Below are 12,979 nucleotides of genomic sequence, written 5' to 3'. Positions count from 1 at the left end.
CAAAAGCAGCAGAGTTACAAGAAAAGGAATAATCCTCTGATGATAAAGGCTGGCAGAACAAAGGAAAAGACTCAATACTTGCCTGATGACAAAGATACCCTAGAAATGGCAATGGAAGGTGTTCCAGATGCTTTCCTACAGTGCTTCTTTACTAAATCTTCAGGTACACTTTCACTTGCTGGAATAATCATGCCATTTTCTAAGCCAATGTCCTGCCAACAAGAAAAAAAGGCACATCCCATGAATACAAAAAGCAAGTTTATTCACTATCAGGCTATGAAAGCATCATTTCTATTAGCTTCCAAAACTCCAAAGCTCCTTCAGCATCCAGTCTATCACCGAATATATTTAGATTCCAATCTAATCTGTTTAGCACTGATCATGCATAAAATTTGCACAGAGATGTGATCCATGCTTACTTTCTGAGTTTACAGCTGAAGAATCAGAGCAATACATCAGGAGTGAGAGGAGGGAACTGAATACTCAAATCTATTAGAAGTTCACTTATCTCAGAAATTTCAAAAATAAACCAAACCAGCAACAAAGAAAGAAAATACAAAACTCATGGGTTTTATATCAGCATAATGATTTCAGCTAGGGTAGAACTAGATGGACTTGAACTAATTAAATTATGCCAGTATAACCCCTTAAATAAAGCCAATATGCTTGATATCATTATGACTTTTTACCTTCCTGTAAAAGAATAGCTAATGACATAACTTCACCTAAATGAAATGCATTTTTCAAACAAATGTAATGCACTTGAAAACCAATTAGTCTATGTGCCAACAGGAATATAAAGAAAACAACTTAACTTATTTACAGCTCCCAAAACTGCCCTTCATATATATTAACTTATATTTTTTATTAGCAAAGGCAGTGTATTAGACCAAGTATTTGGAAATTAGAAAGAGAATCAATGCATTCAATCTCAAATGCTCATCTGGTTTTCTCCAAACATTAATGGTAAAAGGCATAACCTCTGACCATAAGTTTTGCTTTCCTTTGACACATAGAAAACCTTGCTAATACAATCCTGATTTCCCAAGAGGGCTGACTGTAATGAATTTGGGATGGGTGTCTCCATGCACAGCCAGGAGGAGATGTTTGGCAAACAGGCAGGTTGTCTGGGAATGAAGAGACTCTCTGCTTCTGGCTAGATGAGCCACATCCTTCTGAGGATTACAAAACAGCCCACGAGTCTAGCTCAGATGTGGCTACATCCATCCCAAGAGGCCCAACAGCAGGGAAGAGGAGTCATTCTGATAACATGTCTAAGGCACATTTTGTGTTACGGCATAATTTATGCAGAGTTCATTGTCCAAATCCAGAAAAAGCCAAAATCAGTTTGGCCTGATCTTCTTGCAAATGCTGAACTTGCAAAGTTTCCCTCAGCAGTGAGTGGGAGCATGCTGGACCCTGCAATGCTTGAAAATCACAGCCTTAGCTCACAGCACTTGCTCAAGGCTCTGAAGTGCCAAAAATGCTTATTCCTATCCCTTGCACTGCCTTGATCAGAATCTGTAACTCATTAGGCAATACTGGACATCAACAGCAACTTTTAGACAAAAGAGAAAAATCTGCCAAACCAAAAACTACATCACTGATAGAGCATGACAAATTCTATTCTAGTAGAGATATTCACTGGTCCCAGCAAGAATTAAGGAAGAAATAAGATCTTCCCTGTCAGTCTTGTCCTTACTGGGCTGCAAATTGATCTAACAGGACAGGTACCAGGCAAGTCATCTTGTTTGGTGTCAGCTCCACACCCCTGACTTACCCTGCTGTAGTCTGCAGTCATGCTGCGTGTGCTGAGTGCTGGAGACCTGGGAAGGGAAGGTATGGAAACAGCTCCTCTGCCTGCAGGACCCACAGCCCCTCTCACATGTCCTGCAGTGGCCTCTGCTGAGTGCTCCCTCTGGGATGGGGAGAGGAGTATAAAGGCTTATTGCTTTGAGCAAACCAAGATAACACATTTAGCAAAACAGCTCTTTCTCCACAAACACCAGTTTTCAGTTTTCTTCACAATTCAGAGATATCTCAGAAAGTCTTGCAGGATAGTAAGAGGATCTGCACACAGTCTTACTTACTGCATTAAAAAAATAAATTACTAGTAAATAGGAATTGATGAAGGAATTGTAACTTCTTCATATGGAAAGTCTGGTGTCAGATGACCATAGCAGTGCAAATTTGCTGCAGGAAACTTTTGGAACTTGCAGCATCTTGCTCAATAAATATTTCAGACTTGCAGCATCATCACTGTGCTGGACAACTGCTGAATTTCATCTGCACTCAGTTTAGGCTGTTGTGTATCATGTTTGGAGTAACTGCAGTATAAATCTTCTCTCTCACAATGTAAACTTTTATTAGAACTACTATTAAAATGAGAAAAAAATATTATCACAGCAGCTCCAGTCTCACAGCTGCATTAAGCAATGAGCACAGGCTCTGAATCCACATTGGTAGAGTTATTGAAAACAAGGAATACAAAGGACAATTCCCAAATACCAGGATTGTCCAGAAGTGTTGTGCAATCATGTTTTTCTTTTTTAGTGAGCATATGGTAACTCTTTTAACAATAGTCATCCAATTTCAGCAGCCTGCTCTGGTGGGAGGGGTCCTGGCCCCTGACAGGGGGTTGGGACTAGATGATCTCTAAGGTCCATTCCAACCCTTTAGCACAATATGATATGACACTCACCTCTCAGAACGTGGTGCTGACTTGCTGTTATGCAGACTATGGGTTTCAGCTTCATCTTTTGTGTAAGTAATTTCTCCTTTGGTAACAGCCCTGATTACTTTCCTGATGAAAACAGGGAATAAAAGATTTTTCAAGTTGTACGTTTTTTCCCCAGGAAACAGCAGCCTGCTGGAAATACCATGATGTGCACATTCTATAATTTCATCTGTCTGACCTATGGACAACTCTGGATATAAGGGTCAACAGACCATCAAGTCTGGCTACCAAATTGATTCCTGTGGGAGGAAAAAAAGCAGCATATTGATCACAAACTGCTTTTTAATACACCAAACATCCCTCCTATTCAACATGGCCACTTCAAACTTTGAACCAGAAATGCCTTTTGTGAAAATTTGTCTTTTTTTTTTATAGTTTATAGATAGCAAAGTATTTTTGGCTAAGTATGTGTATTTGCCCCAAGTAAATTATGCTACATGCATTTTCTCTGAAAGAAATTTCTGCAGTTATATGCATCAATGCCCCAAATATGCTATTTTCCAAAAACACAGCATCACCCCCTTACCCTGGAATAGATGGCCTAATAGGACAGAAATGAATGGAACTAAATAGAGTTTTGAAAAGAAAAAAGGAAATTCTTCATAATCGTACAAATAATAGATGTTTAAATTTTCCCTTTATCCTGTGAGTAGCAGTTGGCCCAAAACCAGCCTTGCTAAAACAAATCCACTCATAAGATACACAAATGTGGAACCTGAAGGAGGAAGAAGATGACGAGGAGGAATAATGAACTGCTTCTAATTGAGGCCACAAAAATATCCTAGGAAAAATAAGCCAAATTCTTGTAGGATTAAATTTCTGTTATGAGGAATATCAACACCAGAAAATATTTTAGGCCACAAACAAAAAAAGACTGAGCAGCACTAAAATAAACAACAGACAATTATAAAAATAATTGTTTTGCATAGGGGAATATGACAAATCCATTTGCATGAAGGATTTAAATGAAGGAGGATTAGAAAAGTAAAATTTAAGGCCCTCTTACTGTAGCTACCAACTAGCATGACTTAGAGCAACATCTAGGTCCTGATATAGTAGGATTTCTAAGGTGGTTTTTTCTTCACCTTAATTTGAGAAACCAGACATTCCGATGCTCTTTTTTCCTATATTAGAGAGATGTGTTCATTTCTGGAGTCACTGGAACAAGGAATTCCATTCTCTGCTCTCCCCAGAAGTCAAAATGCTGCAGAAAGCTATCCACCCACCCTACATTTAGGATCTATAATAAAAATGTGTTCTTCCTTTCAACAGAAACCAAGTTTTCCAACTATCAGCCCATGGAGCTCCAGCCATGACACGAACATCCATCCAGTTTTTCTTTCCACTCACCGAAGAGCAAGTTAGATCCAGACAGCACTTGTGCAACTATATATTAAATTTATCTGTCCATGTCACCCTGAGAGTAGGCAAGTGCTCCTCTAAGGGCATAGCCAAACTGGGGGTAAACACATCACTGGGACTGCAAGAGGCCCAGCAGCATTTCTGTTTGGTCACTGCCACATGCACACTGTTAGGCTTGACTTGTGAGCAAAACTGACCAGTATACATGAAAAAATGGCCCTCTAAATACTATTTTTTGCATTTGCTTATTCAGCAAACCTGCCTTTAAGGACACTGTTACTTCTGAGTATAAACAAGAGAAATCCAGGGGTAAAATTGACTTTTTTTTTCCTGCTACCTTTATAGCTGAAGAGTAATTGCTGCTGCATTTCCTAGGAAACAGCAATCTAATTATAGTAAGTATGCCTTTAAATGAAGGCTGTTTCTAACCCTGGGAAATTTAAGACTGATGTAGAACACTAGAAAAACTCAAAAGAAAATCTATCCAGCCATATACAGCTGTTCTTGGATTTATCAGTTAAAAAAAAACCCAAAAAACAAAAAAGAAGCAAAGGCTTTACCCTATCTTTCTAGGCCTGCTGAAGACTGATTTGTGCCCATTTGTGGAGGAGGCTGATACATCTGACTTTTTTTCCTCATTCTCTTGGGGCTGATCCTTGAATGTTCTTTCTTCATCTGTACTGGACACTGTATCTGCAGTGGAAGGGGAAAGAAACTAAGAGGTGAATGTTTGCACAAAAACATGGCACACGTCAAGCAACCTACAAAAAGAGATTTTCTATTTTTTTATTTAAAAAAAAATCCATTGAATAAAATATAATGAAAAAAACCTTGGAGGTTCTTTGGCTTTTCCTTTTAATTAATGAAAATAAAACTTTAAGTAACTTGAGATCTTTCTCAGAGTTGAAAAAGAAAAATGGAGCACTTTTTACACACCACCATCACAAGTAAGAGAGCTCAAGTCAAAAAAAATGACTGGGTTTAGATGTCTCCATGCAGCCAAACTGCCTGGCAGGAACTGAGAAGGAAGTTTCAGAGCCTCTGCTGCTGACTTTGCAGCTCACCTGTTTGGACAGAGAGTTTTTCAGCAGCTCTGTGTCCACAGAGATACTTCCTTCATATAGACCTTACCTTGCCTGTATATTAATCATTCATAAATCACTGCACAGTAAGACACAGATACAAAATTAAGATTAAAATAGTGATTATACTTATGACTTACAGCAGTCAGGAATAAAATACAAGACAAACACTCAGAAAACAAGGTTTGAACATCCTAAACCCAAGCAAATCTCTCTCTTGAGGTCCCTACCTGGGAATTTGCGTAGGATAGATTCTCTGACAACATCAGTTCCAAGATTTGATTGTTTGAAGCGCTTTGCTCTCTCTTCAAAAAACCATTCCCCTGTTACGATCCGGAGCTCTCTGTACAGGGAAAATTAAAAAAATCAGAGACATATACACATTAGCAAACTTGTCCAACCAAAGCTACCACTCCAACCCTTACGTCATCATTCAACTCACAAATCCGGGACAACAATTGCACAGTTCACAATAAAGAGTAAAGAGATTCATTCTAAAGCTTTGGATAATAGGACATGTAGCAGAAAAAAAGCATCTTACTTTGTGAATGAAATGTAATTTTCAGTACATGGAAATTTACTTGTCGAAAAAGTGTTTCAACTCCTCTTACCAGATTTCTGCAAAAAACATGGAACATACTGTCATCCTAGCCCTTTGGGTAGTGAACCACTCCATGTCACAGTTTTTAGTATCTCCAAAACAACAAGAGACATAGAAAGAGCAATAGTGTACAGCGGGAGAAAATCCCCCCCCCCAAAGCTCCTGACAGCCAGGTCAGCAGTTCACAGACCCGGCCTGGTTACAGACAGGTGGCTGCAAGTCTGTGTATATATTTTTTCATTTCTAGCTTTACATGCTGACACTATATGCAGTTTCTTCACATGACAGTACTGCTATGAATTAACCATGTGCCAGAGCTTCAGAGCAATGAACATTTGTCTTTGCTACTGTTCTGGATAATGCTACTTCTTCTGCTTTCCAATTCTTTTACCTATACTAGCAATCAAGGAAACCTGTACTGGCTTTGCTGTTTTCTATGGGGATATTTTTATGCTGATTGTTAGCCTTTTCCTGAATCAGTTTCATTATGGCACAGCATCACCAGTTCTACTGCCTCACTACATACTGTTAATAGCAGAAAGCTGCTAATCATGAATACTCAAATAGAAAAGCAAATAAACAAACTAATAAACCCCAAACATTTAAAACTGATTGAGCTCCAGACGTGTTCCTGCTTACTGTTCAGCAAGAAAACTTATTTTCAGACCTATAATCAAGAAGAAATAATCTCGTCTCTTGGGCATGAAAATTACTACAGATGGATTTAGAGCACTGATCAATATCTATGCTATTAAATTATTTTTGAGACACGCCTGAATGGAGAGTCTTACTTGAGAAAACACTAAAAATTACAGAATTGCATCCTGCCATTGGTGAAAAGACCCTAACATTATCAGGTCTTCCTAACCTATTAACCGATCATGCATCTTTGCATGACTCACTAAAAGAAAAATAATTGAAAAAATCAAAATCCCAAACATGTGTCCAGCAGCATAGAAACAGATTATTGCCTTATCTTGTTGCTGCAGACTCATAGTGATCATCACAATCACTCAGTCATTATGCAAGGCATTAAATCTCAATGTTTCCACTGAGAATTTTTAAATGACTTCTGCTGATCACAAACACTGGAAAGGATTCACTTCATTACAAACTATGCACGGTCTGGCTAGTCTGGCTTCTAAAACCAAAAACCAGTGTTTCTCAGAATGTGTATTTTCACAATTCATTTGCATAGTTATTTTATATCAAGATTTACAGCATGTTTGATGCTTTATGTCAAACCACGAACCTTTCAGACCTTTCACCACACCATCATTCATTCACCATCATTTATATTGCATTTAGAGTCTCTCTGGGCTGACCCCTTTATCTTCTGGCAATAGGTAAGTAAGAAATCAACTTCTTTTACTAATCTCTCCCTGCCATCTGTAACCTGTCACCATTAAACAGCCCCAGCCAAGGAAGTTTGGGGTCATCCCTGCATTCTCTGGCAAAACAACTGGATCCCCAAGGAAAGAGGAAAGTGCAAATTCCTTTTGCAGGTCTGAATGGGCAAGGGAGTGTGACTGTTCCTACACTGCTGGAGCTGAACCACGTGCCCATCCAGGTAATGATGGCAAGCTGAATTGCCCATCTTCTTCACCAGACTGATCTTATTAAGCAGTAACAAGATCCACATATCCATCTGAGGTGCCAACTCCTTGGCAGGGCTGCTTTGAAGAGGCTCACACGTGTTCTGCTCTGAGTTCACCGAGGTCTGGGGCAAAACACAGACAACTCCCTCAACTGAAGCACTAAACATGGCAAATAAAGGGAGTATTGCCTTGTTTTATTTAAGTGCTTCACCTCTCTGGACAACACTGTTTATCCACAGTGAAAGGCAAAAAACAACAGCCACCACCAGATGACCCTTGTGAGTGCCACATGACACAAACCTAGAGGTCTCAGCCTTCACTTCAGACCTTCATCCTTATTTTCATCAATGCTACTGTCTGTCTAGGGATCCTGATTCAACTGGCAGACCTTTTTTTTTTTGTGCAAAAATCCTTACCCAACAGATCTTCTTTACAAAACTATCACATTCTAAGGAAATAAGCTTTGCAGCTTTGAATTTCTAGCTCACTACTACTGGGTGTGTTTCATGTACACTGAACAATTCACACAAAGACTAGTGCTCATGTTATTTTAATCACTCATACATGTCAGCAGTACCTATTAAAAGAATTTTTGTTCTACACATAAATAGAAACGACTTCAGATCTAATGATTTTCTAAGTCTCTGACTTGAAGCTTGAATTTCATAATTGCATTTGACATTCTGAATCAAAAATTGGAGAGTGAAACCTAAACAGTCTTACAGTGATGTTATTTTCATGCATTTATAATTATGACAAAAGGAGTCTGTCTTTCCTACTGAGATAGTTCTCTGTGTTCTATTTCTGACACAGGACTGAAATGAGCTCTTTCCATCTGAATGATTGATTGAGTGGGAAAAGAAACAAGGGCTTTACTCAACAGTACATTCAATCAGTGTTTGCAGGTTTGCTGTTTGCAAAACAGACCTAAGTTTCACAGTGACTGCAGATCATGCTATGTGCATGCATTCTCTTTACTTTCTCATCTAGCATGCAGCTTACAATGTTAAAAAACCTGTATAATTTCTACCAAAACAGTGTTTAGATTGGCCTTCCAACATGTGCAACAGGTGCTGAAGTCTTTAGAAAGAAGGAAAACAGTGTTATAAATTTTAATAGCAGCAATTTTTGCAGGATTGCTCTTTTCTGTGCTCAGAACAGCTAGGAAAATTCACATTCATGTAGCTAAGTTTAGTACCAAATACTGTAAGTACCTGCTCAATTCCTTATACATTAATTACTGAGCTACCTACCCACATCATGATGTGAGAGGGAGTGTGCTATGGTTCCATGCTGCTTCTCCCTCTAGGAGCTCCTGCTAAATGGATTGACTTTAATAATGTGCTGCTCAGTTTAAAAATGGAACATCATCTGTGGCCTAACCCTGTCAAACACTCAGCTTGTTATTTTCCACTCCCATTTTCGCAAGACACTTCATGGTTAAATGCCCAGCTACATATATAAAAAAAAATAAACCTATTTAAGTTGGAAAGTCCCAAATGCTACTTTCAATTATTTCTTTTGGGCACACATATTGGTGAAAGTTTCACTCTCCATTTGATCATTCAGTCTAACCCACACTCATGGTAAAGGTGAGAGATTTAGCTTAGCTTCCTTTCCCTCCCCTGTTCCTCATATTATTTTGCTTCCTCCTCGGGAGTAAAATTTGGGAAAAAATGGTAAGACCATATAGTATACAGTATAAAGTGCATCCTATGCTTGAACATACCACAACATACACACTCATCTTTGCATGTATTTAGTTCCACAGAGTATTTTCTATACACTGTAAGACTATAAAATTGAAATTCTGGGCCCTGTGGAAAAAAAGGCAGAAGTTGTTTAGAAGTTGCTAAAATAATAAGACATTAGAAGAAATTTGAAAAGCATTTGCATACTAAAACATTGGAAATGTCTCTATTTTTAGGCTCCTAATGGGAATAAATGTTACTAAGATACTGATGAATTTTCATGACATGTTAAGGCAGCATAATTATTTCAAAGAAGAAGACAAATTTCCCATTACTGCTTTGTTCTGCTGCAATAACTTGAACCACCTAGGCATTAGATCTTGATGAAAAACTCAGTTAAAATAAAGACAATATTCTCAGGTACCAAGACATGCTTCAATGAGAAGCACAGAGAGCATCAAGGTGCGAAATTAGCTGCCTGAAGAGCTCTGTTTCCCTCAACCTATTGATCATTTTGCCAAATTTAAAACAAAGTGGTCAAATTTTACAAAGATGCAGGGGAAAAATGGAATCTTGATGGAAAGTTTCTCTTTTAGCACCCATGTTTGCAAGTCTTTGTAAGACAATTCATATATAAACCTGCTTGTACCCCAAAAGACTGATGAATATCTCTCACAATTCATGTTCAAATGTCTTTCCTCAAATTCACTAAATCTCTTTTTTGTTTGAAAGCATTTCAGAATGTAATTAATGTGTTGTAAGGAGCTTTACCATCACCACAGGCTGTTTTTCAGGCAAGCCTGTCTCTGAAGAAATGGCAGATGAAATGCTCTAAAGATTATTTTGGAGAAGTCATATCCTCTTGTTGCCAGATTAAGATGTTCTGATTGACAGATGCACAGACAGATTGTATTATTAAACAAACTGGTGTCTCACCTCTACAGTTACCATCATGTGACAATATAAATTTGATAATCTGTTCAGATAATAATATTGCCCTTTACCACATAAAATTATAAGTACATCAAAGTGCATTAAAATTTTAAGTATGTGGTAAAGCACAATATTATTAGCATAAATTAGCATCTTCAAATTTCTTGTTTCTCATTCAAAGTCAGCATACTTGCATTTTGCTGCCATCTTTTTTGGTAGCTAGACATGAACCCACCATAAATGCTAAAGCAATAAAAATGTTTGATCCCAATCTGTGACTGTGCTGTACTACAGGTATCCCAAAGTACTGTGTTACGAGTGGATAGGCAGGACTAGAGATGCTCAGAAAGAAAGAAAGGTCAAAATTTATTAAATGGAGCAACAGGCAGAAGTTGGCTGATACTGTTTTTTTTTAATTGACACAACAAATTATTTGTTTCAGCAACCATTCTGGATTATCTGTGCAATTCAAGGGATTTCTGCAGTAATTTCTGCGGTATTTGTCTCTTTGAATAAACACACTCCCTATCCAATGTCAGACCTTCTGCACTGACACCAGATGTAATACAGCAGGTTTTCCAACACTCTAAAAAACTTGCTTCTGGACATATTCCTTAGGTATAATGCATGACTATGCAACAGCTCTTGTACTGCTATGACCATCACTTTAAGTAGCACTTAAGATGCTCCTGAGGAAAATTTTGGGACAACAGCCATGAACTAGTCCAGCACCAAAACTGGAAAGAGTAATTCAAAAAACCTGAAAATCTTGACTTTCCCTGCATTTCTCACTTAAGTGAGAGAGAGAAGAGCAGAACTGAAATAATTTGAACTAGAACTATGCACAGTGATGTAACTGAACTGCCTATCACAAACTTCCATCTCTCCACTGCCCACACAGAAGATAATCTCTCTGTGTACTCCCAGCAGAGTAAAAGACATTTTACAGATCATTAGCTGTCACTATAGTCTTGCAAAAACACTGCATATGAACAAACAGAAAGGACAGAGAGAGATTTCAGTTTAATGAGGACTCTTAACACCAACAAAACTAGCAGTTGCAAAGTTTAGCACTTTGCAAGCAAATTACACCATGGTTTGTAAGAACTTAAAGGCAGACTTCAACCAGAATTAATTTTCAAGGTGATTGCTAAGACCACCACTTGGCATACAGAACTGCAGCACAATCAGGAGAAGCAGAGGTGGCATATGCTTTGAAAAGTTCCTCATTCATCTTTCAGCCCCAAAAATGATGTCATCATCCCCCAGAGAGGTTTATTCAACCTGTTTTTGAAACATAACTCCGAAACCTTTCCAAGTTATATCAATATTCATACCACCTAACGAAAATCCTTTCACTGCAATTTAGATATCACATTACTTTTCTTATCCAAAGTGAGTTCATAGAACAGCCTACAGGACTCCCCAGTGCAACTGCCTTTGGTAGATATAAAACTCACTTATTTTCACTCTTCTATTGCCTAGAACAAACACTTCCAGCTTCTTCCACTACTCTGGACATACTGTGTGCTAGGCTTGGGATCATTATTTTCTGCTGAACTTTCTCCAGCTGGCCAACATGAAGTGTGCTACAAAAACTGAGCAGGTACTCTACATAAAACAGGATTGTATCATGTATTTTACAGCCCATAATTCTGCTTGCACATCCTTTTCCTGCAGTGGAAAATAGTGTTGATTCATATTCCACTTTTCTTTCACTACAATACTCAGATCCTTTCCTAAGGAACAGCTGCATAAGCTCTTTTTATCCTCATTTTATGTTCCTGCAGCTGCATTTTCCCCAAATTTCCCAAATAGTATTTTCACATGCCTACAGGGAGCCATCACTTGCTTTTCCTTTAAGCCACTTCTCTGAATTGTAAGGACCACTTTGAATCCTAATCCTGTCCTTCAGCATGCCTGGGGCACCTCTCAGTGTTATATCACCTGCAGGTGGAATTGGCAAACTCAACTGCTGCATCAAGGTACTTAACTAAAATACTTAACAGCAAAATGTCAGAAAATACTCTGTTCTATACCACTGCATTGGTTTCTTTCTTCTTTCCTTTTTTTTGAGTGGATGTTGTTGTTGTTTTGGGGATTTTTTTTGTGGGTTATTTTGTTTCCTTTGCTTGTTTAGGGTTGGGGGTTTTTATGTGCTGGGGTTTTTTGGGGGGAGTGAAATGTCCATAACCACTCTGAGAATAGAGATTTATAATTTTCCAGGTAAGTCTGCAATCACACTGGCACAATTTATTCCAGGGCATAGCTCCCCTAATTCATCAGCTTATTAGAATGTCATGAGAGAAAGTATCAAAAGGTTAAGTTAGGTCAAGTTATAAGACATCAACAGATCCTCCTCTGTCACCCTATGAAAGGTGGAAATTAAATTGGTTTTGACATTATCTGTCCTCGAGCCAGCTCTTACTCATCATCCTGTCATCTTCTCTTGGCTTTCAAGCAACACACGAACCTTTTGTTTCAATATTTTTAGAGAAATTAAAGGTAGTGTGACAGGGTCAACAAATCCCTTCTTCCTTTCTTCATTTTTGAAGAGTAGTACTCTGTTTGCCATTCTCCATTTCTCCATTCTGTCATCTCACCTGCACCTCATCATTTCTGAAAGGCACAGAGCTGACATCATCTCAGGAACTGCCTGAAGCAAGCAACAAGGAACTCATCCAGGCCCCAACCAATTTAAAATGATTTCACAAATCAAACACCTGACCATGTTTCATCTTAAGAGGTGAGACACTGTCCTCTGGATGTGCCCCACTGGATGCAGAGAAGGTTAAGGCATCTAGTTAAAAACAGATGTAACCTTCTAAAGCTAAATTCCATGCCCTGCTGTATTAATTTTTCCACTAACTCTCTAGATAGCCAGTCTGATGTAACTAGCAGTTTGGGTTCACTCCATGATGCAATTTACAGAAAGCTTTACCTTCCTGATCTTGTTACCTGATGGTCTGTAAAAA

General features: G+C 38.4%; 1 protein-coding gene across 1 annotated transcript in view; it reads right to left on the bottom strand.

Moving 5' to 3' along the window:
- SYTL5 (synaptotagmin-like 5) overlaps window positions 1–12,979 on the bottom strand; it is a 37,889-nt gene that overhangs the window by 19,155 nt on the left and 5,755 nt on the right. Inside the window, 5 exon segments of the mRNA XM_009071621.1 lie at window positions 83–212; window positions 1,781–1,918; window positions 2,683–2,803; window positions 4,660–4,792; window positions 5,412–5,524. Coding sequence (XP_009069869.1) covers window positions 83–212; window positions 1,781–1,918; window positions 2,683–2,803; window positions 4,660–4,792; window positions 5,412–5,524 — 635 coding nt within the window.

The sequence above is a fragment of the Acanthisitta chloris genome, unplaced genomic scaffold (genome assembly GCF_000695815.1).
Source record: "Acanthisitta chloris isolate BGI_N310 unplaced genomic scaffold, ASM69581v1 scaffold2473, whole genome shotgun sequence".
In the NCBI taxonomy this organism is placed as follows: domain Eukaryota; kingdom Metazoa; phylum Chordata; class Aves; order Passeriformes; family Acanthisittidae; genus Acanthisitta; species Acanthisitta chloris.
Note: the sequence above shows the minus strand (reverse complement) of the source record. Positions and strands in the feature narration are given on the sequence as shown.